This window comes from Scomber scombrus, chromosome 10, assembly GCF_963691925.1.
Source record: "Scomber scombrus chromosome 10, fScoSco1.1, whole genome shotgun sequence".
NCBI classification, from domain to species: Eukaryota; Metazoa; Chordata; class Actinopteri; order Scombriformes; family Scombridae; genus Scomber; species Scomber scombrus.
This window is the reverse complement of record NC_084979.1, coordinates 22,824,473-22,851,970: the sequence shown is the minus strand read 5'-3', so window position 1 is coordinate 22,851,970 and position 27,498 is coordinate 22,824,473. Positions and strand designations below refer to the sequence as shown.

The 27,498-nt window shown below is 39.7% G+C and overlaps 1 protein-coding gene across 2 annotated transcripts; it reads right to left on the bottom strand.

Annotated features, from left to right (window-relative positions):
* Positions 1-1,351: 1,351 nt before the first annotated feature.
* On the bottom strand, positions 1,352-26,234 carry dlgap4a (discs, large (Drosophila) homolog-associated protein 4a). 2 transcript variants are annotated; one of them, XM_062426760.1, is made up of 11 exons: positions 25,032-26,234; positions 24,319-24,554; positions 23,842-23,919; positions 23,129-23,276; positions 21,811-22,057; positions 9,217-9,707; positions 9,029-9,126; positions 6,899-7,338; positions 6,028-6,119; positions 3,987-4,139; positions 1,352-3,784 (listed from the first exon to the last, which is right to left on the bottom strand). In XM_062426760.1, exons 1-11 carry the CDS (start codon positions 26,232-26,234, stop codon positions 3,560-3,562), a joined length of 3,411 nt encoding a protein of 1,136 aa, XP_062282744.1. In that variant the 3' UTR covers positions 1,352-3,559. The 2 variants fall into 2 exon arrangements, with proteins under 2 accessions (XP_062282744.1, XP_062282745.1); XM_062426761.1 differs by having other exon boundaries at positions 21,811-22,030; positions 25,044-26,234.
* Between the last annotated feature and the right edge of the window lie 1,264 nt (positions 26,235-27,498).

Here is a 27,498-nt window from a genome sequence, read left to right as displayed (position 1 = left end):
CAATATGTCGTTTTCCTTTATTTTTCCTATGTGGAACTAACAAACCTGTAGCTGACATTTTGAGATCAAAATCACAATATGGAAACTGGTGTCCAGTATAGTATTGATCATATAGAGCATGTCTTGTACTGTAATTGCTAAAAGAGTATTATCTGTATGACCACATACTAAGGTGGACCAAAAGGAAGTGTTTTGCTGCCCCTTATTTTATTTTAAGTTATAAAACAATAAAAACAAATCAGCACAAAAAAAGAAACAAAGGTTGCTTTGGGGTCATAAAGAGAGATTTTCTGGACACTATTTTTTTTTTTGCTCTAGATCCAAGAACAACAATTAATATAATTGAGGTAATTTGTTTAAAGACATGTCCAAGGAAAAACATACATGCATCCCAACATTGAGTGGCATTCCCCTTTAATTCTATAGCTTATTTCATACAGAAAAAATGCCACATAAGTCATTGCAATCACAATTCTTTATTCTCTTAAAAGAAACTAGTCTCACAGTGTCTAACTAATACACCATAACATTAAACAACCCTTCATCTGTAAGATATGTGCTTATTTTGTAAAATAATGTTCAGCAGTACAAGATAATCTGGAACTACATAGTTTTTGCTCATTTTGCCTAGCTGGATCTCTGAGAGGACTGATGCCAAGAGAAATGGCCACTAGGGCGAGTACTGAAGTCAGGATGGGCTCGTGATTCTCAGTGTTTCTGTCCATCAAGCACAATTATCCAATTTTTATCCCAAAGATATTTGTGACTCAAACAACAAATTCTGCACATCACTTATATTGCCTCGTCCACATGGTGGTTGAATAGCACATCCACAAAATCTGCTTCCAGAGTCGCACCTTCTGGTCAACGTGTGTCCGTTTTGTAGCCCTTTGAAACTCAGGAAGTACAGGTAAACAAACCGTCTGAGGATCCCTGATCAGGTCTTGCTCTCTTCAAGTTCAGTATGTAGGCGAATAAAGGGATCCGGCTCTCTTGATATCTGATCTGATATGAAAAAAGGAGACGACTTCCCACCGTGTGTCACAATTACAAACTCACTCACTCACGTACAGTTCATACCCTGAATGCCTTACACAGATTGAATAGTTTCAGATCATTTGCAAGACCCATTTAAAGGAGTACTGAAAATTCACTGGCAAAGATCTTTGTATAATTGTATATGTCAGAAGGCCATGCTTTTAGAGATTACACAGTAACAATAGGTCTAATCTAATGCTTATGATTTGTTTGTGTGTAATATTAACTCAGGAGCTAATATTACCATTTATTATGGATGAGTGCAATAAAAAAGACAGCAAGAATGATGACCAGGACATGTAGCAAAGGGATGTTTAATGATTTCTTTGGACAATGAAATGCACATGTCCATTGTTGATGTAATACAAATTAAGAGAATAAGAAAATCATCAACTCAGTGTTGTGTCAGCATTCCCAGTTCAACTTCATTTCTGGTTTAACATGAACTAAAGATTCAAAATGGAGCAGAACAAGATGTCTGGAGTGTCACGCAAGGACTGACCAGTAGGGGGAGAGCCAGCTCTTACTAAAAAAACAACTAGTGAGTCAACCTATACTTGTGCATGAGTATCTGCTATGCCCAGCTCCCCTCATGAACCCTTGGCACTTGTGTTTCACTCAGTGTCATGAGTTTTAGACAGAGGCAAGGCATAGCGTGTCTGGAGTGAGCTGATGAAAACACAAACTTTGCTGAGAATGCGCACACAGGTAGCTGAAATCATGAGCAGATTAAATAAAATTAAAAAAGAAATCACTTTAAATAAAAGCTTTATCAAATGACATTGAAATGTTGATGATTGTTGCCATTTTGGCACAATATGAAATCCCTCGCAGCACCATTAAATATTATAATTACAGAAGTCGACGTTTTGGAGTTGACCTCATTTCGGATGAAAATTACAAAACGTGTCAAATGACATTAAAATTAAAAAATGTACCACAGTTCTTCATTCTCGGCAGACTGGTGGGAGTTCAAGCTGCTAGAAAGGGGAGTGAAGGAGAACTGATGCTTGTACTTCTCTGCACTAAATCTTAGCGCTGACTAATTCTTCTCACGGAGGAACACTTAGCTCTGATGTTGAAATACTTTTTGGCAATGGCTACAAGCATTTGGCCAATTCATGTGTGGTTATACAATAAATAATCCATCTATAGTGGTTTTTACTGTTGAGTCTGAGTGTTCAACCTGAGATTTTAGGAATTTTAAAGACAAAGAAATAAACATTCATCCTTTATACTAAAAAAAAAGGCTGGAAATGTTAAATAATTTAAGACTGGGTACCTACTGTGCTGCCTGCTCTGATACAAGTACATTTTATTATTGCTATATCATTTCCTTTCCAGTAGCGGGTAAACCCCCACCCCATCACACGTAGTTTTGTTGAATGGGAATGCCATATCAAGTGGTGAATGTCTTGGTCCCCTACGTCACACAAGGATGCAGTGAAAGTCAGAAAGATCAGGCAAACAAAGATGGGGCAAACATGATCTGAGGTGAATGGAAAGTGCAGTGATCAAGTCAAAAATGAGCTGTAAATGCATACATGTCATACATTCCTCTACAACTCACTGGCTGGGCAGTCATTCCTCACAACCCTTCACAAAAAAACAAAACAAAAACAATTTTAAGACTTTAACGATGAGTATTCACAGACACAGACTGTGTTAGTGTGCGTTTGTGAAAAGAAGAGAAAATAGAGAGAAAGAGAGGTGGAGTGAATGATTGCATCAAGTGCTAATATATCATGACAGTACATGTACTCGATCTATAAAAAAACTACCTTGGTACTGAACACTGACCTCTTTCTAACAAATAATCTGGTATACAACATTTACAAAAGGAACATTGTAATAGTGTGATATACATAATATATATGCTACTGCCTTCCTCTGGTTCTCTGCATTTTTAAACCTCTGAGTACATTTAACGCCATCATATAACTCTCACACAGTAAAGCGTACACACCACACCCAACGAGTGGCAGCCTAATACAAATAGAGAACAGGAAGACTCTGTGGACAGTGAGCACACCTGCATGTGTATCCTGAGTGTGTGTGGATGGTAGCTCAGCTCGTAAACCAGGCAGCCACAACTTGCCGGTAGACTCAGCAGTGAAGGGAGTTAAGAGAGTAAACTTCTGGGATACCAAGATTCTTCAGCTCACAAGGTACAGGATGTCCTTATCCAAGATACTTGCACATTTAAGACAGTCTTGATATACTTTAGGAGATAATAATTATTATAATGTCAATAATAACAATAATAACAATAGTATTAAACATCTGTCAAGGTTATTTCTGTCCCATGGCAGCAGGGTGATCATCTGCATTATTCTGGATTGGTTCGATGCCCTCTGATCCCCGCGTTACTCCTGTCGTCAACTGTGCTGCTATGAGGGATCGGCATCTACACATCCGTTGTAGTTTTGTGTGTTTGTCTCAGATCTGTCTTGTGTGTTTTGTATCAATGAATGTCTGAATTGAGTCAGGATTTTCCTCGATGATCGGTGCTGGTCCACTCTCAGAGGCGGGTCTGGGCCTCAGGGACGTAGATTTCGATGCTGTCGGCGCTTTCCGTGGCAGAGTTCTGTCGTACTGATGCCGCGCGCTTTGCTGCCATCAACCGCTTTCTGGCTTCTTGCCGCTGCTTGTCCACAGCTGAGTCCACGCTCCTGTCCTTCCCTGCAGACAGCTTGGGCTTAGATTGCTTCTTTGGCACAGATGATGGAAGCTGCTTGTTTTCATCCTGAGGAAATCGTGTCAAGAGGGAAGAGGAGTAAGGTATGGTGCGGTTTTAGCCGAAAACACAACCTGCTGTGGTGTTAATGCGCTGACATTTGTAAGCCATTAAACATTAATCAAACAGTGTAAAAATAAACACCCTCCCGTATTAAGTTAGCGCTCTAAAAACATAAATATAATGAAAACCGTCTGGCACAAAACATCACCTTCTTCTCTGATTTCTCAGGAAGTTGCCAGTTGTTGGCTTTAAGTTGGTAAAGCTCATCAAACTTCATGCTGATGTCTTCTATTGAGAGCTGTAGAAGATCCCAGAACCCTGCAAGGTCTTGCGCTGTCGGTCGCGGGTTTGCATTAATGTTCTAGTAAAAAGAAAAAAACAGACAATACAGAGAAATGATGGATGAATGGCTTCGGCCAAATCAGAGAGAATTAATCACATCCCTCCCCACACATATTTCCAAGGTAGCCTCTCTTCAGGCAAATGAATGAAAAGAAAATTAATTTGACCCCAGTCTACTTTAACAATTATTAACTTTCAACATTATTAGACATGTAATAGAGAACATCTGACAAGGCTGAACAGTGGGACAATCGAGTCAATCAAAGCAAAGTGAGCAGAAATCTGTCACAGTATATCTGAGTAGATAATCATCAAAGGTTTCATGTTTCTGTTTGAAAAGATCATTTCCTCTCTAAAAATTGTAATGTAGTTGGCTTGTAAAATCTTAGTGCTGCATTTGACACCTTTGACCATCACATCCTGTTACAGAGGCTGGAACATTTAATTGGCATTAGTGGAACTGCATTAAGCTGGTTTAAGTTGTGTTTATCAGATCAATTTAAGTTTGGGGATGTTAACTGTGAATCCTCAATGAATGCGAACGTCAACATAGAATTCCACATAGTTCCACAAAGAATCAAAACTATTTTATATCTGCTTCCATTAGGTAATATTTTTTGGAAACAGTCCATAAAGCCCATATATATTTAGCATTCAAACAAAAAGTTATTGTGCTTGCCTCTGAACACATTATCCAATGATATAACTACTATGAATGCCATTACTCTGGCCTTCAGCACCACTGAAAAAAATCTGGGAGTCACCTTTGATCATGATATGTCTTTTAACTCCCACATAAAATAAAGTTCAAAGTTGGACTGCTATTTTTCAGCTACGCAACATAACAATCAGGCACGTTCAGTCTCGAAAGAATGCAGAAACACTAGTCCATGTATGTGTTACTTCTAGGCTGGATTATTGTAATTCCTTATAATCAGGCTGCTCCAATAAGTCTCTAAAATGTTCCAGCTGGTCAAGAATGCAGCTGCACACATACTAACAAAAACTAGGAAAATAAAATCATATTTTTTCCATATTAGCTTCTCTGCACTGGGTCTCTGTAAAATCCAGAATAGAAATAAAAATCCTTGTCTTCACTTACAAAGCCCTTAATGCCCAGGCACCATATTTTTAAGTGCCCATCTTCCAGACTGGGTCCTGGAGGCAAACACCCTCTCTACATTTGAGAGTGGGCTTATAACTTTCCTTTTTGATAAAGCTCATATTCAAGGCTGACTCAGGCTTGCCTTGGATGAGCTGCTAGGTGACTTCTCATGATGCACTGAACTCCTCTCTCCTCCTCCTCCTCTTCACCATCTGTCCACATTCATGTACCATTAATGCATGCTACTAACTTGGTAGCTTTCTTGTCTCGCAGGAGACCCTTCGCCTGTTGTCCCTGCGGTCCAGTTTGACGCCCATTGCTGCTGCTATTAGTCATTTTTGCCCACTGCTACTGCTATAATGATTAGTCGTATTTCTATAATTATTATTTTTTATATAGTTATTATTGTTGATGTGGTTCTCTCTGTCTCTGTCTCCTCTCTCTCCCCTCCCTCTTTCTCTCTCAACCCAACTTGTCAAGGCAGTTGGCCGCCCACTGAGAGCCGGGTTCAACTTGTTTCTTTGCTGCTGTCATTTGCTAATGGACGAAAGTTTGGTTTCTGTAAATTAGATGAACGGTCTAGATCCGCTTTATATGAAAAGTACGCTGAGATAACTTCTGTTGTGATTTGGCGCAATATAAATAAAATTGACTTGACTAATGGGAAGACTGTGTCAGTGTATGTTGGACAGGAGAAAGATGGACGCGAATGGGGTCAAGTAAGAATTTGAGAGGCTAACAAAAAGATGCAGTAGGGTAGCGTATCAAGAGACATTCAATAGGATGTAACGGACACACTCACCAGGTTCTCATTACAGAGCCCTCTGAACTGCTCGAACTTTTTAGATATGAGGAGCTGGGCACTGCCTACTGCACTGCGGATTGTCCCCAACACTGCAAACAAAAGAAGATACGATGAATCAACAATAAGCTGGCAAGAACATCTGAAGAAATAAAAGCATAAAAAGATCAAGCCAAAAGGGTTAGAGAGCTGTATCAAGACCTACGAGAGAGCGACTATGTAGAATTTATTCCTGTTGTCTAGTAATGAAATATTTATGTAAACATTCACCATTTAACATCCTGTGACAGTAAATGATTTCTTTAAAGTAATTTATTAACTCAATCTCAGGGAGGACAACAAATTACTAGCCATTCAAGCTTTTCCGTTTAATATTTGCATGTAAATGGAAATTCATAATTCAGGTCCAAAGATAGCTGGAGGAATGATAATCTGATGGAGCCTCTGAAGCTACGCTGTTCCTTGCTCATTCATATTTAAGACACTGCAGGGATGGATCTGCCTTATAGCCTGAGTGGTATCCTGGGAGATGAGAGAGTGGAATGACTCTGTGGTGGCTCCATTACAGCTAAAACAAGGCTTACTCCCGCCCTAATGAGCAGTGTTATTGTAAGTCAATGGCAATAATGAGTGCGTCATGCTTCTGTGTCGTCGCCATCTAGGAGGGACGGGGGTCTGACCGAATCTGCCTGTGAAGTTCACCAACAAGGACATCAGTTCAATGACAGTTCCTCATGTCACTAAACTGACAAGCTAATGTATGTGCTTTCTGAAGAGGAGGACATACTGGCTTTAAAGGGGCTATGATGATGACGTTATGAGACTAAATCTTTAAAAAAAAAACTCCACCTTTTGAAATTCTGTCACTTACCCTCCTCTGAGAGCTTGTTGTCTTTGGTCTCCTGCTCCATCTGTTTACACCAGCCCTCCATTCGGCCTGTTTCCGCCTGCAGCAGCTTCAGAAACCAGTTACCATCTCGGAGGCAAGCTGGCGTATTGGATTGGACAGCGTCTCCGTGGGTGCTGCTGCAGTTTCCGGTCTCCAGGCTGGGGTCTGGCGGAGGCAGCGAGGAGGGGTCTAAAGCCGGGTCCAGAGTCACCAGGGGCAAGGTGGATATTGTGGATGGGGTTGAAGTGTGTTTGAGGGGCTTCTGCTCCATGGCTTTGTCCTGTCCGTTGGGCGCGATGGTATTCACTGTTTGACTGTTGGTGCAGTTGGCTGTGTTGTTTTGTGTGGGTGCGGCATCCTCGGGCTCCTGAGGTTCAGTCTCTGTATTTTGTCTGGAGGCCATGCTGCTGTCCCGGCTAAGACTGCAGAGATATGCATAAACATCAGCTTCTGACTGACAGTTTTACCAAAAAAAAAAAAAAAAAAAATTCAAACAATGAGGTGATGCGTCAAACATGTTCAACAGTAACAGTATGAGGTCAGTGAGTTAAACTGACATGACATTATGGCAGCTAATGGTGCAGTATCATCTACTGCAAAGGGGCACACAGAGGCTGAAAAGACAACGCATCAAAGACGGGAGGCAGTGGGGAATAAGCAGCAAATCATGTACACAACATAAAAGCATTGCAGACCGCTGGCTTCAGAGATAATGAGCTCGAGTATGGGAAGGAGGCTGTCAAACAAATGAGATTATGGGAAATTACAGTGTGCTGAAAATAAGTTTTAATGGCCAGATTCTCACTATACTCAGCTCACTACAGTCAAAACAAGAATAAAAGGACATCAGAGTCCTGTGCTGCTGCCAGGCTGAATGACATTAGCCACTCTCTGCTGCACAGACTGCAGATTCACAAGCTACAGAAAGAATGACACCGAGTGTGTGCATGAATGGATGTTACGGAGGGAGAAGCAGGGCAATAGAGACAGTGAGTTGAGACATGTAGGAGGTGCTTTTCTTTCAGGGCTGAGCAACAGGGACAAAATCAGTTTCACAATAACAATAATAGTATTGATACTGTTTTCTGATATCAATATACAGTAAATTAAACATGATGTGATGTTGTTAGGATCACATCCTGTGCCTATGATGCTTTAAAATCAAAAAAGGATGCAGTAAACTCACTATTGATGCATCCAGGGGAAACGCAAATATTTTTCCCTGATTATGTTACATTGTGAACAACAAATCTGTGTTGAAATCATAGAAATAAACAAGAGAAACTTAAAAAAAACCTCATCTCAACAATCAAAACTACAAACTTGGTATCAGTAAATAAACTCTCCACTCCACTCCACTGTCAAGAATGATCAACTCTGGTCGATGCTGAATTTACGCATGTCGATGAAAAAAAAAGAATATAATAGTGAAATAGATGGATAGTTGGTAAAACTTTTCAAGCTCCTTTAAGTACATTACTTCTTATTTCTGTAAACAGGGAATAATAATTATTACTTGCTGATTCAATCATAGTGCACTCTACTGGAGCTGCTGGGAGCCATTAAAAGTTAGGAAAAATAGGTAGGAGAGACCTGCAGGAAACAGAAATCATAACAGACTGATGCACTGCTGCTCTTTTGTCTTGCGTTGAACTGAGAGCTCCTCTAAAGTGATTTTGTAATGCGTCTTTTAATTTGCTCGTCCATCATTCGCTCTCCATTTTAACCAGGCTACTGTCTCTCAAACCCAACCCAACCCCTCCGATGCAGTGGCCAGATATGTACAAGAATGTGATCCACTGTATAAGGAATAGAGAGCCATATGAAATCCATATCCTATCATGTTTCAGTTTACTTTAAAACAATGCCATTAAGAGTATAGATTATTATCCTCTCTTGTAACATCCTGGTTCTTATAGATCACATGAAATCTTTGGCTTCTACTCACAGTTACATAAAATATGAGAGTGTACTTACGGCCTGCCGTTTACTTTAAAACAATGCCATTAAGAGTATAGATTCTTATCCTCTCTTGTAACATCCTGGTTCTTATAGATCACATGAAAACTTAAGTCTTCTACTCAGTTACATAAAATATGAGAGTGTACTTACGGCCTGCCGTTTTCCACTTGAACTCCGATTGACTGGAATTTTAGGGGTGCGGCCAGGTGTAGTGGTTCCTCTCTTGGAATTGGCTGAAGACAATCCACCTGATAAGTAATGATGGAAAATAGAGATCCAGTCAAATTCCAGTCTTCTCCCAGTGTGACCTAGTGCGTACCCAAAAAAACAAATCCTACCTGAATTCCAATAGAGGACAGTTTCCTCTTGGTTGCAGTCGGGGGCTCGATGATGATACCGATGCTCAGGGTGTCATTTTGGGGCTGGGTAGATGTGGAAATGGTGGTGGTTGCAGGAGTGACAGTGGTTGTAGGAGCGGTGGTAACTGCAGGACTACTGGCGGCGGTAGCAGCAGCGGCAGCAGCAGTGGTGGGAGGAGGGAGGTCACGAGGGGCTGGAACAGGAGGTACAGAGCTTGCAGTGGTTGTGTGGGTTGCGGCAGGGACAGCAGCTGGAGGTTGGTGCCTCTTAGCCAGGCTGCCCGTGCGGATGCTACAGAGACTGTCAGACGAATTGCTGCGTCCTGACTGGCTGTTGGCTTCGCTGCCGTGGTCGTGCTGGTCAAGGTATGTGTCTTGGGCTGACTCTGTGCTGCTCTGCAACGTCACTGAGATAAGGGGTTTGGAGGTGGTGCGGGGTGGCACTGGAGGAGGAGCCTTCCTATTGCTGACTGCAGACAGAAAGGGAAAAAGAGAGGAAAAATTGAGCTTAGAATAATTTAGAAAGACTTTAGTAAACAAGCAAAAGATTCGTTTTAAGCCTCAATGAAAACAAAACATAAAAAATAAATGAGGGCCAGCTGGTGCCTATCAAGCAACGAAACACAAAACTATAAACACAGCCCATCTCAAACCTGCACTTTGTCCTTATTGCTGCCTCCATTAAGTTGTACTTAGAGCTACCTTTTTCCTGTCAACCTGCTGCTGGTGGTTGTTTTCCATTGACGTCAGACTGTCTCTGTGGATATTACTTTACAGGCCACTCCTTCACACTGCCTTTGCTCTGGGGACTGTCAGAATGGACAACTCTGAATTCTCCGCTCGCAGCTCTCTTTTTTTCGCTCAGTCCTTTTTGCGCTTTTCTGTTTGCATTTCCACTACAGCTGTAGAACAGTGAAGATTAGGCACAAAAAACAACAGTTATCCTGTTGTTTTTTGGTTTTTTTTGTATGTACAGTTGTGTGTCCCGATGTTATGGATAGATAAAAAGGAGAAATGCAGGTGGGAAAGGAGACTGAACACTCCACAGTGTTCGCCTACAAAGAAGACAATCTGCTGAGCATAATTTGTTTTAAAATGTGTAAAAGCCATAAAACAATTAGCGAAAACGTTTTATAAAAAATGTCTCTTCTTCGTTTGCAATCTCATCACCTCTCCCACTTTAACTCACTCGCTAGCTATCTCGCTCTTCAATCTTTTCCTCCTGATTAGTTATCATGTCAGCTCTTGTTTGCTTATTTTTTGCCCAATCAGCAAGAAAACCCCCCCCCCCCCAAAACATAGAAATGTAGTTCCTAGTTCCTCTGGTTGAAACTGAGGTAAAGTCCCTGCACTGCTTCTTGGTCCCTTATCAGTCTGAGGCCAGTTTCACCAAATTTGCAACATCAATTTTAACACATTTAACTACACAAAAGAAACACCAGGCATACGAGAGGACTGTAGGACTTGAAAATGTATGTATAATTTGATAGTGATGATCATTTGTGAAACAGTCAGTGGCACCATTTGAGATCAGCGTGTAAACATTGCTCACAAATTCGCTGTCATGAACAGGATCCCTGAAACATAAAGCTAGTAACACAGCAGCTCAAATCAAATACGACGACTGTTTCCTACATGATATTTACACAAACTTAACCACAAGAGTACACCTCAGTGAAATAAACCATCAGTAAACTTAGAAGGACTGCATTTATAATAGAAGATTTATCATTTTAAGTGTTGTTATAATACTACAACACTTTAAATTTGATGATTGATTGAAATTTGTATCGTTGTGTCATGTATATGAATATGTCCAGCCCACATGGGCTTACAAGACACCACAAAATCATTTATGCCTGCTTTGGCTTTTACTTCAATCAATTAACATCAATAACTGCTTAAAAATGGTGAAGTCCCAGTTTAGTTTAAATTAGAGCAGAGCCATTAACCCTTACACACTGTTCATATTTGGCCATTTCACACTATCCCCTCATATTTAGTGTCTATACATACTTTTGGGACCACAAATCATCATCAGTCTTTAATAAAATGTGCACAAATATTTTTAGAAAGTTTAAATATTATTATTATTTTTTTCACTTTAAGATAAGTCATCAAATTCCTGGCTAAAAGAAGAAGCTTTTAAGACGTTTTTCTGCTCTCGGATGTACAAATGGGTCAATTTAGACCCTGAACAGTAAGTAAGGGTTAAGACTACTTATCACCCTCGTGCTCTGACACTGACAGAATTAAACTTTAGATTCACAAATGCTTTCAACATACCAGTGAGTGAGCACAATCTGACTCAGGGACAAGGAATGGGGGTCTGGACTGGAGGCTTGTGGTGGATCATACAGGATTGACTACAGTCCTACATGACAAACCAGGAAAAACCGCATCCTGTCTTCAAGAACTGTGAAGGGGAAGCTGAGCGTTTTTGTGTGTGTAAATGCTCATTTTAAAAAACAGCTGGGACATATGACAGATAGTTGAAAAACAATTTTACCCAATTATAGCATCCACTGACAGACATGATGGATGAAATTTTATTTCTTTAACCCTTTACATACTGTTCATTTTATGACTCAGTCTCTACACTAATACACATTCAGAAATTCAAAATCAGTCATTAACAAATGTTTGATTAAAACATTCAGAATCACTATTTTATGGTCCAGGAGAACATTTTATAGAATATGATGAATACCATAACACGTTTGAATGCAGATTTTTTTTTTTTTTTTTTAAATATACACAAGTCGAATTTTTACAGCTCTTAAATGGAAAAAATGGGTCAAATTTTATCCTGAACAGTATGTAAGGGTTTAAAAAAAATAAATAAATAAATAAAAAAAAATCAGACCCAGAATATAACTCAAGGTTGACCGCTTTGGGATTGATAATGAAAATGTAATGTTTATTCTTTCCGTTTTCTTTTCCGCTAAACAGCAGCATAACACCCTGTAATTCTGAGGGCGCTGCACTTCCGTCATCAGCCAGTGACTCACAGCTGCAGCAAAGCCGTCATTAAATCCCACAAACATACACAAACATGGCCGAGGAATCCACGCCGTGTAGTTCATGTGTGTGTGTCTCATGCCTTTGCCCCCGACAGTGACTCAGAGGTCATATCTAACCCAGGAAATAGAGGACACTCCAGAAAGAATGAGATACTTCTTTTAGTACTCATAAGCACAAATACGTGACATTCCTGGTGTTAATTAATGTGGCCCTGTCACACCCAGCGTCTCAACGCATGCCTCTGTCCTGTTTGTTGTGTCTACATTAGGCCGAAGCTCTCGGTCTCTTACCCAAAACACGCTGAGCTATAAAAGGTGACTATGAAAACATTTCCACTGTGATGAATCGTCTCTTCGGAGCCAAATATCCATCAGCACTTAACCACACACTCGCGGTTCTCACTCGACTTTATAACAAAAGTGTATCAGTGTCGAAAATAGCAACAAAAAAACAGGCTGTTTATTTGCACCCTTAGCGGGGAGAGAGAGTACAGTCCACGTTGCTGTCCTTGTGTGATAATTGGTGTGATGACTGGCTCTGTGTCTCCTACCTATGGGCACAAAGCCAAGAGGCGATTAGGAGACGGTAAAAGCTGCCTAGACGCTGCGTCTCTGGGGCAGGGCCAGCTTATAGCCTCCAGCTGACTGCTTCCTCTTTTTCTTCAGTATCCTAAAATACTACCACCATCATCATCATCAGTTTTTAATTTTTTGTAAACTTTTTTTAACCCAGTTTTAGTCGAGCTTTTATTAAACATAATCTTTTATTTTGTCTTTTTAAATCTATTTTGACCTAGTTTTTACTCTTACTTTTCTTCAATCCTTTTCTTCATGTTGTCACGTGTTCTGTCTTTATTTGTAACACACTTTGAACTACACTCACCTGTATGAAAAGGTGCTGTATAAATAAAGTTTGATTGATTGATTGAATATCTGACACATGAACACATAAATGAACAACTCTCTGACGTACTTATTGAAATAAGAGATTCATTAATGTCAAAAAAAAAGGAAAAAAAGTGATGCACAAACTGGCTCACCCAAAATGTCAACAGCTGGACTAATTATAGATTATAGCGAGCCTTCAGCAAGCAACGGTGATTAAAGCCTGTTATGGGATAACCGGTTATATTAGATTACCAAATTAGAGAGAGATATGACACATTAATAAGTGTTAGTATCCATGGTTACATGTTAGGAAACCATCATCCAAACCATAAGAGATTTTTGTAGTATTTTAGCATTTATTAGATGGTAAAAAAAGGTGTGAATCTACTTGTTACCTGCAGCTCTTTTTTCTAACCAACTAACACAGATGCTTCCTGTTTTAACATCTTCTATATTATCCTTTGTGTTAATAATGCACCAATTTCTTTATGCAAAGGAGTTACTGTGAAAAGTTACTGTCATATTCCTCCCAGTCATGTAAATTATAGCCTCATGATCCTAAAAAAACAGTAATACATACTTCTGTTGTCAGGAGACTTTTGAAGGCTTCAGTTGACACAAGAACAAGTTAACTTTTGCACCCTGAATCAAATGTGTGTTACTGGGTTATATAAATTACATTTCTTTAGACAGTGCTGTTTAAATTGCTATTTAAAATGGTTAATTAATCATTATTATAACTTGATAGTTCAAAATACAAAATTTATTTGGGGCTGTGCTGGAAAAAAAGCCCTCATAATTAGTTTAAATATTTAATCAAACTTGCCTTTTGTGTTGTGTAAAACTTAAATGATTTATTATTTTACACATGGGCGAAGTCCAACTGTTTGAGGCAAATTGTTTAAAATGTTCCCAGTCAATATATTGAGTTAAACATGCTGGTTGAAGAACTCCCACAGCAGCTTTGTATCTTCAAGTTGACGATGTTACGTGGACAGTAGGCGTCTGTGTATCATACATCATGCATATTTGAGCGACACCGATGCTTTCCCCCTTTTTGCTCTGCAAGCAATTAAGATCAATTGCAAGTCTGTCGACGCAGCTATGATCATCGAATGTTAAGTAAATTGCTTCACTTACCAAAGACATGCTGTGTCTGGGCTGAGGACACACCGAGGCTCCATCAGCAGATTTGTCTGAGAGCTATCAGATGACCACTAATGGGCCTTTCTGCAGCCGGCTAAAACTTTAGTGAACCACGAGAGACTATTTTCAAAACATTGTACTGTTGCAATTAGCAGTTTTTTTTTTTTTTTTAAAAGAAGTAAAAAGTTCACTCCCATTTTTGACAAAACTGTTTGGTGTACAGGGATTTGACACATCTGATTACTGCTGAGCTCATTCTGGAGTAATTTTGACTTAGTTCGGTGTTTTAATTACGCTGCGGAGTGAACTTCTCTTAGACAGTGTGGATCCAGTTTCTGCTAAAGCACTAAAAGCTAAAAACACAGACACACACAAAAGCAGAGTACACACACCAAGCCTTGCAGACAGTATTACAAGCTCATTGTGGATGAACCTTTGTCTGCAGAAACTCTGGATTTGAGCCAAGTATCATGAAAAGAGGAGGTAGCAGGAGCTCTGTCCAAGATTAGCAGTGGTATTGTAAGATAGTACGGCTGGCTGACAGACTGTGGGAGTTGGAGACTGAAAGATTAGACCGGGACACACGGCTGAGCGTGACTTCTGACAAACAGACAAAGCACACGACGGGAAATCATTAGACAAAATGACGTATATTCAAAAACTGATTGGAAAGCTGGTGTGTGGAGCTTGATTCACTATTTGCCATCGTGACAGCTTGGAGACATTATTTATTTATTATTATTATGCGTGGGAACATTCACAAGATTCATGCAAGGATCCATTTTGTCAGGTTATGTACTCGTGTCTGAACCACCGGTGGATCGAACCAATCAGTGTCTTGTGTGATCTTGTGAATCCAGCTGTCTTGCAAGGTAAGACAGTGATAGACGGGCGGTTTATCCAATCACCTGCCACGTTTTTTTTTTTTTTAAGTGCCCGCCCTTTTTTTTAAAACACCAAAGCCGAGGTCTAGTGCGTCAGGTTATAGAACAACTGCTGACATATTACAAATATACTGTGTATACATCAGGGATTTTTCATCACAAATATGGGTAACAGATGTCATGATAGACGAGTAAGCGTCACGACGGCTGATCTTTTACTCCGTTCCAGGCTTGCTCATGCTGTAGGACAAGGGGTGTCAAACATACGGCCTGGGGGCAAGAAACGGCTCGCCAAGGGGTCCGATCTGGCCCACTTTGCAAAACTATGAAAATTACAGAAAAGTAATTTTTAAATAAAGTGCACCTCTAATGCTATTTTCACTTATTTTACTCATCATTCACAATCGAGGCTTCTGATCTGCCCGTAGACGTCCAACTTGAGATAATTGAAGAATTTATAAATAGATGGTTCATTATTGGGGAGTTTTATTATATATTTCATATTTAAATATATATCTATATCTAAACAATGGTTTAACTGGTCCGGCCCAGTTGAGATCAAATTGAAAAAATGAGTTTGACACCCCTGCTGTAGGGTATGAAAATATGCATCAACATTTAATCTCTGACTTAATTTACATTCATTTTCTTGACATGTAGTATCAAGAATCAGACATGAATAAGAGCAAAAAGCCAAACAGTGTGAGAGTAGAAAGGCAGTCATTTGAAAAGGCAGTCGTTGATTTAGTAGACACGACTGACAAAATGAAAAAGTAAACCACTTCCACAAAAACACGAGTGACAACACCAAAAACAAAATACATGCAAGGAAAACATTCAAGCAACTTGTTTTCTACTGCCGACAACTAGCCTCACCAAACTAAACGCAAAATAAAATCATCCACTATAAGCAGTGAGCAGCTTGCCTTAAGAGGAGCCATTTAAATAGAGACAAAATCCAAATAATTTCGTCCAATCTTTACGCTGCTGGAGACTCGGTTTGCTCATTCTTATCCGCTGTATATTCTGTTATCCTTAAGACCGTAGTCCGACCTGTCGCGAATGGGGTAACAGCTCTGGGTTTTAGCCTAATCAGCTGATGTGACAACACGTGGCGAAGTAACTCTGAGGTCAATCCTGTCAGGATGTGAAACTTTGGATAATTAAAGCAGCATCTTTGAACCACTCGGACTTCATTTAAATACTATACAGCTGGATAAAGAACAGACGTGCTTTTAGAGTATGTTTCTTATTTCAAACTACATCATGAAAAAGGTGAACAGCACCTAGTTATAGATCAGGAAATGATCTCCATGTAAAAACCAAAAACTAACATCTGGGTTTCTCCACACCACATCATCAGGCTGATCATTGAAGTTGAATCCAACATCACGTCTATGATTAGGATTATTAGTAGATCTGACCGTCATCAGATAAAACTACACAATACATTAGATGTAATGACACATTATTAAACATTAAGTAAAAAAAAGCTCACTGTTCATCACACTGTGTTCAACAATAGCTGCAATCATTAAGCGATTGACAGAAAACTAATTGGCAACTAGCATTTAGTGCTGGGCAATATGGGCAGAATCACAGTATCACAGTATTTTTGACCGGATACTTCAATATCGATATTTTGCGACAGTATTGTAGGAATGACTATTGGTGCTTTCACAAAATAATTACGCAATGAGACTTTTGATCAATAACCATCAGTAATGTGGATATAATGACTAAGTGGATAAAGGCAGATAATAGAACAGCCTGTAAAGCTCAGAAAAATTACATTTGTAATTACATTTTAAAAACAGGAAAAGACAACACTTAACTCATATTGTGATATTTTACGATGTTCAAAACCTAAGATGATATCTATAAAATATCAAGATATCGATATAATATCAATTTATTGCCCAGCTCTACTAGCAATTAATCATTTCAGCAATTTTTAAAGTAGTATATTGAATATACTTGGCTTTTGGACTGCACAAAACAAGATATTTAAGGATCGAAATTTTATAGAACAAGCCGTTAATCAAGAAAATAACCACAAGATTAACAGATGATGGAAATAATTGTTAGTCGCAGTCCTACTATCAACATGTAATAAACACAAGATACGATTAAACTTAAAGGCAAGTGTCAAAAATAAAGCCTACTTAAGTTAAATGTGTGTGTAGGTGTAATTATAAGCGCTTTTTTTATATATCTAGTGAAACTCTTCTGGACGGGAGTGTGTGTTTTAATGTAGATCTCTAATTAGTAGATCTCAAAATAGTGCAGGGCAAAGAGTTGAAGCTCAACTTTACTGTCTGGCTCTGTTAATCATTAACTCCACACACACAGACACACACTCATACTGATGACCTTACTGTGTGAAAGTACAGTTAGTTGCTTCGCCCATTCAGTCAAGAGATTACCTCATCAATGAGAGTGAGAGGAAGAGAGGGTGTAATACTGTGTAGGATGACTCACGGTCTATCCATGGTAATATACACACACACACACACACAACGTCTTGTGTAATATGGCGGTGGATACAATAATCACACCTTGATGCCACAATGAAGTTTCAAAGTCAAGCAGATTTGATGACACCCCAGCAGACAGTCTAGTTTTTCGATTTCTAATTTCTAATTTCCAACGCAGAGTGAAAACAGTTTACGACACATTTCCGCTAAAATATGGAGTACTAACAAGAAAAACTGAATCCTCCCCAACCACGATAAAGAAGATAGTACATAAAACTCTAAAACTACTCTTTGATGTTATTTTTCCTTTTGTGTGCACATCCTGATTTTTTTTTTGGTCAGGTGTCCCTTTAAAAGCCCAGTGAAGTGTCCTAACTGGTGAACTGCAAAGCATTAGCCTTCAGTACACACAGTGCAGGAAGCTGATAAATTATTGATTGTGTCCTCAGGTCTTAAAGCATAGCTGGCAACTGAATAAAAAAAAAGGCATATGAAACTGTAGAAACCAAAAATAGCTACAACAATTGGAGGTACAAATGATTGGTGGGTTTTCCAGACATCAACTTCACCCACACATGCCCGCATTACAACTAAAGAAAAAAGCAGAGTGTATTATCATATAATACCATAAATCATAACGTTTAAAACGATAAAAAAAAGGGACTTTGACCTGACCAGAAAAAAAGAAAATCCCAATCTATAGTAGAAATGACTCAGTTTTGACTTTGCCTGATGATAAGTTAACCTAAACGTGATTCATAGCTTCCTCCATGCCTCTGAGCTCACATCACTGTCACATGCTGAGCCCCGGACGAGGAGCACTTAAACGTTACTTTACATCATTCAACAGGTAATGTTAATCTATAAAATCCCCAAAATAAGACAACTTGAAATACTGTAAGAGCACAAATTGAAGCAATATGATATTCTAAGAGTTATCTGTATTATTTGGTCACATTTACTACAATTAAAACGTCTCTAAATCAAACTTACTGGCAGCATAAAATCCCTTTTATTACATATTAGTTACATTAGCCATACTTAATAATCTGGTGTGGCAGACATGAATGGTATGTCCACCTACTCGGCAGTAGAAGCCTGAGCTACTGCTAGCTTGTGCTAGTAGCCTCATTACAGGGAGCACCGGGCATTTAACGTTGAGAAATGTTAGCCGGGGGCGTTATGTAGATGAGTATCAGCCGGCTAACAAAGAGACGCTGCTACCGGTAGCTTTTTTCACTCGTCCCCGCCAAGTCTACTAACAGCAGCCAGCCTCGTATTTAAAGGAGGTTTCATCCCCCCTTTTTCTTCATCCACGTTAGCTAGCTAACCCACTGTTAGCGTGTGCTGCTTGCTGCTGCTGCTGCTAACACACCGACAACATCTGACAGCCGGAGCCTGAACGCTCAGTCTAGAAAAAGCGACACACACATACAAAAAAAAGAAGAAACCCCTTACTGTATTGTGGGTGACTCAAAAATCCTTTTTTCTTGTTCATTCATGGACACCAAGGCAGACAAGATGCAGACGGGGCTACGGTTCCCTGGCGTTAAGACACACAACGACACTGGGAAGAAAAGATTTGTAGTACACGCCCTTGACGACGAGGATTGGAGTCCACGTTTTGTCTGTAACACCGTTCTGCAATCTGATTGGACAGCTGTGCTCATCGATGTCATCGGACAGCAACGTGATTGGCTGAAACCTCAGCATCATAACGTTGCCCTCACAATAGGTGCGTTTCATTTGGTTCTCTGACGCCGCGGGAACAGACTCGAGTCTTGACATTTAAATACACATATTCAATTAATAGTAAGCAAGCACCCGTCTCATTATCAATGAACATCTAGGTTTCAATAACTTAATTATTCCGATTTTTTTATTTTATTTTATTTTTTTTATTGGAAAAATCTACAATATTTTACCAAGAAACAAAATGTATATTCAATTGCCAATTAAAGATTATAAGTAACATAAGTATCCTTTCATTATAGTTCATGTTATCATTTATTTTAGGATTTTTTAAAGAAACTACACATAGAGAAGGGTTGAGCTTAAAGGATAGGTTCACAGTCCATCTTTACAAAGAGTTAGGTACCCAAATGAAAATGTCAACCTGTTTTTTCTTGCTGTTATCGCTCCTGTTTGTACTGGCCTTTAAAGGATCCCCTCCTAATGTGCAACAGGCCAAGCTACAGGGGACACAATCACAGTCTTTTGCGCAAAAAATGTGTTTAAAAGTTTATCTGGAGCTAATATGCAATATAATCTACAGTATGAATTAGTATAATAAAGTGGATATCTGCCACAGTTAGTCTGCTTTTTTAGTAAAACTTTCTCTCTTTGTGTCTTGACAGTGTTTTCCTGTTCAGCTGCAGTGGAAGTATAGTAACAAAAACAGGAAATTTGGCTATAAAAACACTGTAACTTTGAAAAATATTGAATTGGTTTGACTAATTTGGACAGCTGAAACTTCATATAAGCTTCAAGTACATTTTTAATTACATTTTTGCATAGAAGGAGAACTGTCGATTTTGGCCCCCATCACTTATATTGAAAGTACACTATAAAGGGATCTTCTAATGGCCAGTGTGAACAATGGGGATGATTATAGCAAGAAAAAGGTCATCTGACTATTGCTTTAGGACATACTTGAAAGATTGTGAACCCCAACCTTCAAAATTACGATTAGTAACAATTCAGTATATTGTGACGGCAAATGTGCATTGTGTCAGTTAAAAGTCCAATATAAATGTAAGCTTTTCATACATAACATTTTAATTCATTTAGACATATGAAGCAATACATAAAACTGGTAAGACTGAGTTTTGAACTGCAGTTTATCACGTAGGTAGGCCAGAAAGAATACCTGTGTCCATATCCTAGGTATAATAGTTTTTAACAGTTTTTATGTGCAATGTTACAATGACTGAATTTATGATGATTGTTATATGCATCCAATTGTTTAACATCAGGTACATACTGACTGTTAGCACAGCAGAGAAAATACTTAATCTCACATTTTTCTGCTAGTCAGCTGGGAAAAAGGACCTGAGGTAAAATATTTTTTTGTATTGCATATAAAATGCCTGAATTTACTCATGTACAGTCATGACCTTGATGGTGGATATTTCCATAATAAATCCAAATTATTGGTACTTCACCTCAACGCCAATTGATTAAAGATATTTTCAAGATAACTTGAACAAGCTTTGGGTGATTATATGGCCTACAGAACAAAAATGTTGCGATAGGTCATCAGGTAAACACTTTCTTTCAAACCCAAACCATTAAAATGTGAAACATGACTCGTTTTCATTAGTATGTCTGCTCACATCATTTTTTTTTAACAAACATGAGAACAGCATTGAATGTAATCTACAACTTAGTGATGCTCGATGAAGACATTATTACAGACTGAGACTTGAAAACAAAACACTTATCACCTGAAAAGGGGACACTGGTGTAAATGCAAACTTTTAAGCGCTTAAGGATCCATTGTATCTGTCATAAACTGTTAAACATTCTGCCTCAAAGTTAAATATTGACTGTTTACACTCTGCTTTCATTTATTCATCAATTCAATAGAGTGCTGTTGTTGTCCAGCTCTGTGTTCCAGATGGTGCAATTATATTTCGCTGTGGTCTTTCACTGATAGAGCACAGAAACTTGTAACCAAAAATACCTCTTCAGAGATTGTGCAAAAATATTTCTTATTGTCTTCTTCTCACAAGTTTCACATGAGTTTCAGCACAGAGATGGTTTACAACAAAGGAAACAAACCCAGACATTTAATTTGATCCTTGTGGAAGAAATGATAACAAATTCTATATAAAAGGTGGAAATATACTTTATAATACCACCTAGATTAGTGTTTGTACTCTTTATATTTTCAGAACTAAACATCCAAGTTACACTGTATGTGGGCTTTATAAGTAAATATGTTTTAAATGTTTGGTGTATTGTATATATTGGATGGATTTCAATGAACTGTCTTTTTTCATTTTAAGGGATGTATTGTCAATTTCCCTCAAAATTTTCTCAAGCAGAATAAATGGGTGAGTTGACTACATTTACTGGCATTTATTTCATCCCTCTCAGCTATCTAGCTGTCTAGACTATCTTTAGACCTACATTGTCCTACGCAGTACTCACTGGTGTTGGAGCTATAGTTGTAGCCTGTGGTGGTGGGCGGTGGTGAGTCTGAGTCCACCGAGGCCGTATCTTCGTCCTGGGAACAGCCTGCCTGGATGGCCCGCAGGTAGCTGTGGCTGCGTGACCGGAAGCACGTAGGCGCAGGAAGATCCAGAGCATCTACTGCCTGTGATTCCCCCTCACAGTATGGTACCGAGTGCCCAAAGCCCTGCCCGCATACCTGAAAGAACGTGTGCAGACTCACACGCTGACGGCAGAGGGTAGACTGAGAAACATGCAATCACTAGTGCTACACCTGTGAATGAAAACCTAGCCACTCTAGAGTTTCGGTTCTAATGTGTTAGAAATTATTCATCTCATGGGCACATCATTTAATAATGTTTTTATCAGAAATATGGAAAGACAATTAAAGAATGAGTCCATTTTGTTCTTGGAGAAGGGGCAGTTTAAAATATTTTATGTAGAATTGTATGAGTTACTCAGTATTTCTTCGTTGAATACTAGATTTGTGTTGTCGGTGTTTGATGAGAACCAGTCCTGTTATACAAACATAAAAAAGTAGTAGAATAGTAGTGGCTATGTCAAGTTTGACATTTTAATGACAAATATGAAAGCAAAACGGTAATCTCTCAAAACAACTCGCTCAAAAAGTTTCAGTGTAGGATCCACAAATGTGTTACTTCAGTTGACTTTAGAGTCATTTTGAAAGAAATTGAATCCCTCTGTCATTATTTGACTAATACAAAAGCTTCTATGTTCAAATAACATTGCACCTCTATCCTCTATGAAAGGTATTTTGCATGATCTGGCAACTTTTGATGGTGTGTGCTTCTGCATCACAGTCCAATCCTGCTGATAGAGATATAAAACAAGCTCCCTTAGGTTTATACTGAGTTATATGTCCCACTTTGACATTCTGCAAACACACTCAAGCAACTTTTCTATTCCACTAACTTATTCCCGGCTGGCTTATTAATGTACCATCTCAGCAGCCTCAGCAGATATCACATATTCAAATATTCTCTCTCAATAGCTTCACAATTGTAGAGTCACATTTATTCATCTTTTTTGGGTCACTGGCATTGATCGAGAATGATCTTAATTATTTGCTTCTAGACATTGCAAATTAAAAAAGTTATTAATATTTACATTTTACCCAGAAAAACAACTGTCATGTAAATGTTGCTTGAGCATGACTCTAACCTTCAACTTTTTAGTTTAGCTGACACAAATGAGGATATAATCTTTGCCAGCCAAGTGACAATAATGTGACAAGCTACAGTAACAGCAACACATTTTGATAAGATAATGCACATACCTGATTGGCCGAGCCTCTGCCCAGTGTGCCAGAGCATTGACTGTAATCAACGTTCCTGTGGCGTGGCGGGGCCTCCAACGGGCTCACCAGACAGTCTAAGTTATCGAGGCTCCGATTCGTGGACATCTCTTTCAGAGATGGCAGGGCGCTGCGGAAGTGAATGCAATAATCAGCCCCTCAGAAGTCAAACACCAGAATAAGTGAGGGTTGTGTTTAATTGATGATATCCAGGAGAAACCTTAAATCACACTCCAAAATGTTCCCCTGGGTATTTTTAAATGAAATACTGTTGAGATGCATGGATAGTGATATGTGATTGGGATTAAAATAGCAGCACAGAGGAAACAACACCTTAATATGATTTCATAAATTCACTTTGTGATTGATCTTGAACATTTCTAACTCGTTTCCTCTGTTCTGGCCTGCCCATCTAGCACCTGGTGTTAGTGACAATGTGTGTGTGCTAGGCAGCAGAGTTTAGTGGAGTGATTTCCATGGAAAATTTGCATGTTATGAAATCAGGTTTTGAGGAAGCAGGTAGGAGTAAAGTATTAACACACCACTCAGGGTACCTGCAAGACAAGAGATGGAACAAGGGTAAGGAAAAGTACTGGGAGAGTTACACAAAAAAAGTTTGTGATGGTGGAGGGTAGTTGTGGTAGGGCAAGTGAGGGTGGGTGGGTCAGACTGCCTGTCCTGTGGATGACACTGACCTCAGATGCTGCATAGAGCATGCACTCTGTAGTGGAGACCATAGAAAATCCTCCCGCATGAGAGCGTAGCAACGAGGCCTGTCCGTGTGGATGTAGGGGTAAAAAACATTGCAAAATTTCACCTCCTTTTGCTTTTGTACCAAAAAAAGATGATACGGTATGTCATGTCTTGTCGCCTCTCTTTAAGATTTGTAGCTCCATGAATAGCCTCTATAAGCTTGGTTTGACTAAATATTTCTGCACGTCCAGAGAATTATTTGTGACAAGATGCTGCCACCTGCTGACTACCTTTGGGGACATGAAAAGAAATGTTTCTTCCAAAATATTTTAACTACAAATACCCTTTCAGTGACTTTTTCTATTTTAATGAATGTAAAGTAAAAGAGCACAAACTCAACTATGGCAAAACAATGAGTATGATAATAAAAGTTATAATTCCAGTATGGTGAAGTTGATTCTCTATGCTGTGGGACTCACTTGCGTGGAGGTGGTGGTGGCTGCTGCTCACTCAGGGAGTGCTGGGTGGCCTTTAGGTAGCTCTGGCGACGGGCAGCAGATTTGGGGGAAGGTTTGGGGCTTCCCTCTGAGTCCTCACTGTCCTCTAGATCTCCCATAGCTTTCACATAGCTGCCACTGCGCATCCTTCGACAGGGAATCTCAGTTCCTCTTGGCCGGCCCCGACCCAAAGTACCTGCCCAGTCCCCCAGTGGGACCTGGATTATAAAAACACATACATGCTGTGTTGAGTCTCTTTAATCATGCAGATATTTAAGGTGTACCCCTTAGATACTGCACAGTATATATACAGTATATCATAGTTTGTGTCTCATTTTGATAATGATTGTAATAAATATAATATAATATAATATAATATAATATAATATAATATAATATAATATAATATAATATAATATAATATAATATAATAAATATATGCAGTATGATTTTGGGCATTGTGCAGCAATGGTGCTTAAAATAGTGTGATGAATGTGATAATTTGGGGGGGGGGGGGGTATAGCTGATATATCTGAGTATAAATGTATACAGAAACAGAACATAAATTAATCTAATTAAATTATCAGGCAAAGCAGGAACTGACTTCCAGGGCTCAAAACTAATCAATACCTCGGAGAAATTATAAAAATAGCCATGCAAACTCACAAAGAATGATGATGAAGATGAATACTCACTGGCCCTCCTACCTGCAGGAACTGGTGTGCTAGGTCTTGGTGGCATGACTTTGATTTTAGCAGGGTCCTGTTAACTGTAGCAGAGCTCTTCTGCAACACTTGTCTGGCCTGGGTGAGGGTGAGAGTGGACCAGGAGCCCCTCTTCACCAGTGTATCATCCTTGCTCCTTGTTCTCCCCTCTTCTTCCTTGGGTCCTACCTGTGATGCTTGGCATGCCAGGAACTTGAGGTCACTGCTGCTTTTCGAGGTTTTGAGAGGATGTGCAGAAATTGTGTTGTAGCCCTGTGGGATGTGTCTGGCCTGGCTGTCTGACACCGCTCTTCCTAGGGTCATCATGCTCAGTGGGTTGCGGTAACCTACAGCAATGGTCCCAGCTTTGGTAAAGTCAGTGTCCAGGGCATCATCTGAGCTCCAGAGTCCTAGTGCATTGGGCCTAAGTCTCTGCTTTGGCCCCTCAGTCTTAGCCCTGTCTTTACTCTTGCTCCTGCGGCTTGGTCTACCACCATCCTCACCAGCCCCTGTGGTGCCAGTCACTCCTCCAGCGGAGCGTCCATTAATGCTGCCTTTGATTGCAGAGTTTTCCAGGGACTGGGATTTGGCAAAGAGCTTCTGCACAGAATGCATCAGGTGGCGTATCCGTCCTGGACTCTCACTGCGTTGCTTAGACATACGTCCTCTATGGAACTGCAGTGTGCTGAAGCCATCACGCTGCAGGGGCAGGTGCCTCTCTAGCTGATCCAAAAGGTTGGAGGGTAACCGATTCATCTTGGCTGCTGTGGAGGAGGAGATGGTGGCTGTTCCACTCGTGATCATAGGAGCACCAGTAAGGCCCAGACCCAGGCCCATACCCATGGACAAGGAGGAGGATAGTGTACCTGCTCTGCTGCCTTGTCCACCACCAGCCATATATCCCTGGGAACAGTCACCCTGCTCAGTCTGGGAGGTGAAGTGGAGACGAGGGAAGGTGCTGCTGTTGGACATCTGATTGAAAGGCAGCAGGCAGTCAGGGGTCAAGGTGGGAGGGCTGGTGGGAGGGCACTGGTGGAGATGAGGGTCGAGGGTGCCATAGTGGTTTATGGTGGGGCTCAAGAGAAAGGAGCTGTGAGGGTCAGAGGTCAAAGGACAGAGAGGTTTCTGTGGGCAGCCCGCTGGTTCACACGAGTCAGACAGGTGACGACTGCGGTTGGCTCCTAATCCTTTCATGGTGGCTGAGATGTTGTCCTTAGAACATGTCTCCGATCAGTATGGGTCTACACACCTGGATGGCTCATCCTGCAATGTAGGACGATACACAGAAATCAATTAAAAATGGAATACAAGACTTTTTAAAGGATGTTTAGAGCATCTATTAAGTAAATGCATACCTATAGTTAAAGCAAGTATTAATATAAAACTGTGGAAACACATTTGTGTATATTCCTGTCATATTTTTGGTATTTTCTCTGACTAACCAGTTTTCATTCTTGTTTAATGGTCGATTCTCTCGGGAAAGTTTAATACAAATGTGCCCCTGTTTGTACCATTGCAGAGATTATAGTTAACAGTGCATAACAGTGAAAAAGCCATTTGTGTACAATATAAAGCCTCAGAGGGGGAGTTTTACACATCTATACTTAAATCTAATGAACACATTAGAGTTAGAGCCCCTTTAGATATGTTTCTCTCTGTGTGTCCTTGTATTTTTAGTACAGTAATTGAGCTAAAGAAGACATTATATGGCCTCTCTGCTGTGTGGGGCATTTCACAGAGGCAGCATAACACAGCCAGTAATGTGCCGAACTGGAGCCATTGTCCTCTACAGTAAGACCTCTTGTTAGAAGTTGCTCAACACAACAATACAACCACCAGGTGGAGCTCCAGTAACCAGGGCTCAAAGGACAGTGTTTGAGTTCGGAGGAATAAAACACACACACACTGTATATGAGTCTTGAATTACATTTCCAAATTAAACCAAGCATGTATGCAATATTAAACCATCACACTGCATGATAAATATTCAATTAATATTGAGTTAAGTGATTCTTAAAGGTAAACATTTGTACATGTGTTTACCCTGTTTTCTTTGACTTGCTACTCTGCCACTAAACACATTAGAACAATCAAGCCAAAAGGGTGAAAAATAAAAAGACAAACACACTAAATCACATATTATTCTCACTGAATAGGACAGCCATTTCAGTTTAGTGCATGAACCGCTCTACCAGATAGCCACAGGCCCCAATCTAAGACATCACAGTGATGTACAGCCTGAAGGTACTCTGCTGACAATGCAATTGTACTGTGACTCATACATGTAAATGAGCTTAATATTTAAGAAATGCTATTTGTTCCAAAGCAGGAAATGAACCCACATTTCCACAAATCATTTTTGGTGCTTTGCCATTCTCTCCAATCCACTTACTGTGGGATAAACTGTGATTCCTTTCCTTTCTAACCATGTGGAAGAACAATAAATCTTCCCTAATGC

Excerpts from the sequence above, each read along its gene's own strand:
- dlgap4a (XM_062426760.1), bottom strand. The coding sequence starts at position 26,234 with ATGAAAGGATTAGGAGCCAACCGCAGTCGTCACCTGTCTGACTCGTGT. Across the intron at positions 23,920-24,318 it reads CCACCACCACCTCCACGCAA|GCCTCGTTGCTACGCTCTCA; the intron begins GTGAGTCCCACA and ends CCACACGGACAG. Across the intron at positions 23,277-23,841 it reads TGCTCTATGCAGCATCTGAG|CGCCCTGCCATCTCTGAAAG; the intron begins GTCAGTGTCATC and ends TCACTTCCGCAG.